The sequence below is a fragment of the Triticum urartu genome, chromosome 2A, assembly GCF_056163025.1.
Source record: "Triticum urartu cultivar PI428250 chromosome 2A, HENAU_Tu73, whole genome shotgun sequence".
NCBI lineage: Eukaryota > Viridiplantae > Streptophyta > Magnoliopsida > Poales > Poaceae > Triticum > Triticum urartu.
Window position 1 is genome coordinate 456,624,396 of NC_141874.1, and position 7,794 is coordinate 456,632,189.

Sequence of the window (7,794 nt, forward strand, 5' to 3'; positions counted from 1 at the left end):
GCACCTCCCGTTCCATCTTCCAAGAAAGATGCATCTACATTCAGCTTATACATGTTCTACGGGGGCTTGCACCAACTTATATAATGTGGGATAGCTTTGTGACGTGCAGCACCAAAATTACTTGTTAAAACCTGAATTCTGAATGCCGACCGAGTTAGTGATGCTACATATGATTCCTTTACATATTCCCTCCGTTGCCACCATATATACCAGGATCTAGTCACAATTAATTTCTTCAGCTCAACATGACCGAGCACTGGAGATTTATTTAGGGCCGACCTAGTTTAATTCTATCTCGCGCGCCAACCAATCCCGACAACGCCTTGGCATGTCGACAATTCCTGTTTGGCACACGATCCCAAGGTTTGATTTGGACCGAGATCAAATAGATTAGGGTGCAAAGGACAGGAATTTGAAGTTTGGGATTCATTTTGGCTAACCTCTACCAATTCAGGGCTTAAAATAGACTTTTTCCTTGCATCATCCCAATCCTCGCCGCCAAATGCCACCCATGGCCACCTCCGCGTCCGTGCTCACCCTTCCCCGCCTCTCCATCTCCCCAACAATGCCACCGCGGGCGTCGCCAACCACGACGATGATGAGGAGGACCAGGCCCCTCCGCGCCGCGTGCGCCTACACGCTCCAGGAGGGCCAGTCCCGCCGCTCCCACCGCCTGCCCTGCGGCCTCGACCTCGAGGTCATAGCCCAGCAACCGCCTTCTCCGCCCTCGACCCCGGGAAGGAGCGAGCGGCCGCCGCTGGTGTTCGTGCACGGGAGCTTCCACGCGGCCTGGTGCTGGGCGGAGCGCTGGCTGCCCTTCTTCTCGCGCGCCGGATACCCCTGCTTCGCCCTCAGCCTCCGCGCACAGGTAGTTAGTCAGGCATGCATCTGGGCTTCTTGTTGAACTGCTCCGATGCTGGTGGGGCTAACGTTAGTGAGCCTGCGCATTCCAGAAACCGAAAATGCGAGATGAATTCAGATAATTTGACGATGTTCCGCAAAAAAAAGAGAGACAATTTGATGATGAATGCTGTTGAATAGCCAATTAAAATGCTCTATAACATACGCAACATAGTGTGTTTGGGTTGTCAAACAGTGGTGATGATTTTATGAAGTGAACTTGCAGCAATTGTGAGCATTTTTACAAGACATGTATAATGTAGCATTTCTTACCGAGGTGTCACACTTTAATTGACTTATGATCTCTTGCAGGGTGAAAGCAGCATTCCATCTGACACAGTGGCTGGCACGCTTGAGGTAATTTGGCGAAACTGAGGTGCATTCAGAGTAATTTATGTTATTCTGTGACTCTGTATGTGTAGCATAAATCACCCACAAAGTTGCAAGTAATGCACCACTTCCTGCAACTAAGAGCATTGCTCACTGTAATACTTCAGCAATGGTTGTACCATACTGCATTTCTTTATTATCTCACAAGAGTCAGCCCAGTGTGTGATTGACTTGCAGTAGACACATACTGGCGATATTGCTGATTTCATCCGAAAGGAGGTCCCTGTCCCACCTATACTAATTGGACATTCATTTGGAGGCTTGATTGTGCAGCAATATATGTCATGCCTACAAGGTATGCTCTCACCAATGGTAAACTCTTGTATTATGGATGTTACTCTGGAGCATTCTTGCCATGCTCAGCATGTTTGTACTTCTTCCCAACCTCGTGTTAACAAATAAATGTGATGCTTGGAAAGGAATTGACCAAGTGAAAGACTATCTTCTTTGCTAACATTCGTAGAATTGTTAACTGCATAAAGATGTACTTTCAACCAAGGTTCAAGGTTATAAGTTCAAGCATACTGGGTAGTATGGTTTTCTTACCAGCAGTGTTGGATCATAGACTGTACCGTATTATCACAATATTATGGTGTTTTATCTGTAAGTATAACCAATTGACATATTGTAAGATAATACCTAAAGTGGATTATCCAACCCAATTATGTAGACAAATGGAGTAACTTCCTAATATATTATGTGATTACTGATGCTGAAAGTAATAATTAATTCAAAAGCATACACATGGGAAGATAGCATAAACTGGCAACTATAGTGTATTAGAAGGCCTCTGGGATTTCATGTTAAGTTAGGTCGCATCATTGAGTGCACCGTTGAGCATCTGTGCTACTAGAAGCTCATTCGGCTTTGAACATCAATTTATGCATGCATGCACCCCACTGCTTCATGAAGCCAGATAACATGCTGAGGTAGGACAACTGGAGTAATAGACTTCAAAAGTTTGAGTAACATTGCCACATACAAAGATGACAACTCGTTTACAAGCATTTTCTGCAGAACCAAAGACGATGGCCCATTTGGAGAGGGCTCAATGCCGCTTTTGAGCGGTTGTCAAGGTTGTTTTTGTCCTCAGTGTGGGTTATGCACAATTTGAACCGCGTCATGATTCTAACAATGTCACGAGTTGGATCACAGTCCGACCAAGATCCTTTCAGATTGCGGTCCATCTTAAGATCAGTATTATAGAGTGCTGGTAGAGTCGTAGTATTACATGATACCATGATCCATACCCATGGTTTAGACATGCTAACAAAAGCTAGGTCTTACTCCCTCTACCAGAAAATATAAGGTGCCCATGCTTTCCAAAGTTGAACCTTCACCTTAAACTTCTTGTAAATACTTTGTTCATAGTTACGAAATACAGCTATATCAAAATACTTTTGAATACAAATCCAAAGGTATCAATTATGTATCACATAATGCGCATACTGTTGAACCAATTGTTAATTGCTAATCAAAGGTAAAGCTGGAAAAAACTGGACACCTTACACAAATCAACAGAGGGGGTATTACATAAAGAACCGATCCTTTGGCATAGATGAAAATTGTTACATAAAGTTCTTTTCTCAAAAATAAATAAAAAATTATAGTACACAAGTTCTCGAGTTGAGCCTAGCACACAAACAGATAACCTTTTCCCTGAAAACACCAAATCAAAAAGGATTTCAACCACGTTATCCTTCTTCAATCCAAGTATTATTTCTGCATCTGCATAACTCTAGTCTTGCTCCTTCTTAGTGGGTAAGGGGGGTGTGATTCTCAGTTCTATAGGGCGCAGCAGAAGCTTGCTTCATTTCTTATCTGCCACGGTACCTATGGTGGATCATCAAACCACATGGACATTAGCAGATTCTGCAGCAGTCTGAAAGTTAATTACTGCATGTTGGGCTACTGTTTTTTGAATGGCTGAACAGTGAACATGTGTACAATGTTCTGCCAAAGGACTAGTTGTGTTCTATTTTCTTACCAGGTTGCGTGACATAAGCATAAGAGGGAGATGGAGAGGAGAGAGGGAGAGGGAGAGAGGACCATAGATTGTTTAATCCTGCTCTGGCTCTGACAGGGGTTAGGGATTTCTCTGGATGAACAGTGAGTGACCTTGAAATTATTCTTGTCCTATGATTAGAAGGACGTGGTTTAACTGTGATTGATGTCAAGAATCTCAAGAAGTCTGATTGCTGAGAAGGATGGAAACCATGGGTCCCTGGTTGTGCCAAATTTTATCTGTGTAAAAATAAGCCTTTGGAATGAATTTATCCATTCCAAAGTATTGATACTCCCTCCGATCCATATTACTTGTCGCTCAAATGAATGTATCTAGCACTAAAATACGTCTAGATACATCCGTTTGAGCGACAAGTAATATGAATCAGAGTAGTAGTATTTTTCATCTAATAAGATATGCCATTTTTATTAAACTAAGAGGTGGAGCGCATAAGTTGAGTTAGCATGTATCCTGAAGAGTCCAAACACACTGTTTAACTTCAAACATAATAACCTTAACACTTTTAGCACTTCCAAATTAACTTCAGCTATTAATTCGTTACGATTTTAAGGAAAAAAATATTCATCCATTATCAAAATTTCTGTGAACTTTTATCTTGAAGTGCCACACTCATTTTCAAATACTACTCCCTCCATTCCTAAATATAAGTCTTTTTAGACATTTCAAATGGACTACAACATACGGATGTATGTAGACATATTTTAGAGTGTAGATTCACTCATTTTGCTCCGTATGTAGTCACTTGTTGGAATCTCTAAAAGGACTTATATTTGGGAACGGAGGGAGTATTATTTTAATTTCCAAATATCCTTTTTTGCATGCTAAGTCGTAATAATAGCAAAATGGATGCACTTTTCTGATCTTCTGGTCTTCCTTGAGACGTGCAAAAGTTATTTTCTTTGAGGACCTTGTATGTATCAATGTCGTGTTTTCTTAGAACTACTCATTGGTCATAGTATTCATGTTAATTAGTCGAGTAAAGTTTAGTCCTTTATCAGCCCAACAGCATATCTGATTTCACTCTTTTTGGGATGTTCAGTATATTAGCATCCACATTTTGCTAAGAATAATTAGTCTCATTATTCTGAATGAAAAAGTAATGTTTGTCTCCATCTATGGTAAAGTCACTACATGCCACCTTTTCTATTATAGGTTCAGAACCTCTTCATCCAAAGCTTTCTGGCGCTGTTCTTGTCTGTTCTGTACCTCCCTCGGGAAACAGGTGTTCCTATTGTTGTTTGCTACACATTTACCATCTTATTTATAACTTACTATCATTGTGATCTAACTCCTTTATATCATTCTCCAGTGGATTAGTATGGCGTTACCTTTTGACTAAACCAATTGCTGCTATCAAGGTAAAACTGAACTATAATTTATCCTTTTCCTTCGAGTTTTATCATTCAGCCATCTGAATTTCAGTGTGATACTGACATGCCTTGTATATACATTTTTTTAGTTTAGCATTTACTCTATCACCTGTGGTGGGTGTTATACTCTGTTTTTACTTGCCAGGTATGAAATGCCTTGAAGGCTTGAACATTCACTTATCATGCAGTCATCAATCAATTCCCTTTTGAGCAAATCCAATTTTTTCTTAATATGGAGTGCTTGCTAATTATAGCCATGGTTTTTGAGTCGCTGATTAGTCGCTGTATAGTCGCCGACTAATCGCCAAGTCGTTTCCTAGAAATCAGGGTGATTCGCGACTATACAGCGACTTATGGCGACTATACAGCGACTTGGGTCGACTAATCGCCGAGCTGCAGGGCTGGCGGCGACTTGACTAGTCGCGAGTCAAAAACCATGATTATAGCATCAAGCACTGAACAAACTTAGTGAAGGTTCACTTTCGCAATGCTCTGTATGAATCACCATGCTTGTTGGCAGTCATTTCTTCTCCTTGTACAATTGGCTTGAACTCCTTATGCCTATTTTAACTCTCCCAATTCTCCTTGGTGGAGTCTGGATAAGTTTGCTGATCCACTGTTTATTAGACCTGAATTACCCCATCCATACTTGTTGACTTTCTTTGCTTCTGCATGTACTCCCTCCATTCCTAAATATAAGTCTTTCTAGAGATTTAACTATCGAAAATGCCAAACGGAGACCGAGCTTCATGGAGGCCTTTATTTGAAAACTTCAAAATTCAAACTTTTCAGTTTTAAAAATTTCTAAAAATAAATACACAAATATCTAGATACATAATATACATGTGTGCAAATTTTTAGGTCGAAATACAATAAAATGTGAGCTACACAAAAAAGACAAATCTGGGGCTTTTTAGCACATGTACTGTTCATCTTTAAAGTCCATGATTTTTTTTTGTGCAGCTCGCAATTCAAGGTATTTCATCCTGAAATTTTTCACACATACACTTTACATCCTTGCATACATGTGTAATTTTTTTCAGAATATGTTTGAACCGAAATTTATGAATTTTGAATTTTTCAAAATAAAGGGCTCCATGGAGCTCGGTCTCCAAAATGCCTTTAACTATGGACTAGATAGTGATGTATATGGACCTAGTTTGGAGTGTAGATTCACTCATTTTGCTCGGTATGTAGTTCATATTTGAATCTCTAAAAAGACTTATATTTAGGAACGGAGGGAGTATCATACACTTCATGTACTACATGCGACCATTTCTTTGCTTCAAACTATGAATGACGTATTCATGTCTCTCTTCAAGCCATCAGTATTGAATACTTTGTTTGTGTCACGTGAATTTGTTCATGCGCATACATGAAGTTTTATTCATCTTGCTATCAGGTTACACTCAGCTTGGCCGCAAAAGCATATGCAAATTCATTGCCTCTCTGCAAAGAAACATTTTTCTCATCACAAATGGATGATGAACTTGTCCTGAGGTATTTATTGTTCGCATACCATCTCCAGCTTACATAAGCCATTTGCAGTCTAAATGCCTCTTTTCTTTCATCAACAATCTACGACATCATGTTTTAGGTACCAAAATCTAATGAAGGAAAGCTCAAAGTTGCCACTATTTGACTTGAGGAAGCTCAATGCATCATTGCCTGTACCTTCTGCCACAGATGGTACATTAGAAATCCTTGTCATGGGTGCAAGCAATGATTTCATTGTTGTGAGTGAACCCAACCCCCAAACAAATCTCTCGCACATACAAAAGAAATGTTTCGTTTCTCATGCTCTAAACATTTCCATTATCTAGGATGCGGAAGGGATTTCTGAAACTGCAAGATTTTACAACGTGCAACCTGTCTGTGTGGAAGGGGTAGCACATGATATGATGTTAGATTGCTCGTGGGAGAAAGGAGCTGCGATAATCCTATCTTGGTTAGATAAACTGGCACCAAGATCAGCCTAGTATTTATTTTCTTCATCTGATAGATGTGATGTCTTGGAGACCTTAACAATCTTGGTTATTTGTAGCGTAAAAGGCAGTTGCTAGTTATTGCTCCGAAGTTGTTATGTGTCATGTGTAGCAGAGCAAGTTGTAGATCTATTTCGAATTCTTCTATTTCTAAAACTTAATTCGTAGCCTTCTCTTCACAAAGATTGAATGTGTACAGTGTGTTTTAATGGTTTACATTGGTGAAAGGCTCAAAAGCACTAGAAATGTTTTAATGGTGTACATTGGTATTATTATAACACAAATAAAATGTGGTAGGAACTAGGGTTCTACCGGGTCTACGCCGGAGGTTGTAGGGGAAGGAGGGAGCTGGACGTGGACGAACACGCGGCCGGCGGCGGCTGGGCGCCATTGTGCGCGAGGGAGGAGGCGGCTAGGGTTAGGTCTCCCGGCTCCCTAAGGAAGCCGAGCAAATATGATTGCTTCTTGCTCAATCCCAAAACGGGTCCTTACATGAGTTTATATAATCCTCCTAATAAGATAATTGGGCTAAGCCCCCTAATAACGATAAGATAAACTTGGGCCACAACTAACTGGGCTAAGCCCCTAATATGCCAGTCATAACATTTCTCCCTGCCTGCACAAACAACTTGTCCTCGATCTAGAAGGCGGGGAAGCGCATGCGAAACTCCTCGAGGTGATCAACCAGCGTTAAACACCTCCACGTAAGCCGGGGCGGGCAGGTCGTCGAGCCCGGCGGCGGCGGCGTCCTCCTCAATGCAGTCCGCAGCCTTCAGGTAGAAGAGTCACGGGCAGACGTGGCCGGACACGCAGGGCTCGTCGCAGTTGAAGCACAACCCTTGGAGGCGGCGCTCGAGTAGCTCGGCCGAGGTGAGCCGACGGAATGGGCACGCCGCGGTCGCGGCGAGGGGTGTCGCGGAAGCCTGAGCAGGCCGACCCTGCGCGGGAACGTCTGGCCAGGGTGGCGGCCCAGCGGCCCGGGACGGTGATGCCTGCTGGATGGCCACCGCGCGGCGCTTGAACGCGCTGGCGTAGTACATGGCCGTCTGGAGGTTCTGGGGTCCACGCAGCTCCACGTCCACTCGTATATGATACAGCAGACCGCCGACGAAGAGCTCGGCCC

General features: G+C 42.3%; 1 protein-coding gene across 1 annotated transcript; it reads left to right on the plus strand.

The window, feature by feature from the left end:
- Positions 1–254: 254 nt before the first annotated feature.
- On the plus strand, positions 255–6,932 carry LOC125537763 (alpha/beta-Hydrolases superfamily protein). The gene is made up of 8 exons (XM_048701081.2): positions 255–868; positions 1,213–1,257; positions 1,471–1,585; positions 4,469–4,538; positions 4,626–4,674; positions 6,089–6,186; positions 6,284–6,422; positions 6,510–6,932. The coding sequence occupies exons 1-8, from the start codon at positions 503–505 to the stop codon at positions 6,663–6,665; spliced, it is 1,038 nt and encodes a 345-aa protein (XP_048557038.1). The 5' UTR covers positions 255–502; the 3' UTR covers positions 6,666–6,932.
- Positions 6,933–7,794: the final 862 nt, after the last annotated feature.

Excerpts from the sequence above, each read along its gene's own strand:
- LOC125537763 (XM_048701081.2), top strand. The coding sequence starts at position 503 with ATGCCACCCATGGCCACCTCCGCGTCCGTGCTCACCCTTCCCCGCCTC. Across the intron at positions 869-1,212 it reads CCCTCAGCCTCCGCGCACAG|GGTGAAAGCAGCATTCCATC; the intron begins GTAGTTAGTCAG and ends GATCTCTTGCAG. Across the intron at positions 6,187-6,283 it reads GATGATGAACTTGTCCTGAG|GTACCAAAATCTAATGAAGG; the intron begins GTATTTATTGTT and ends ATCATGTTTTAG.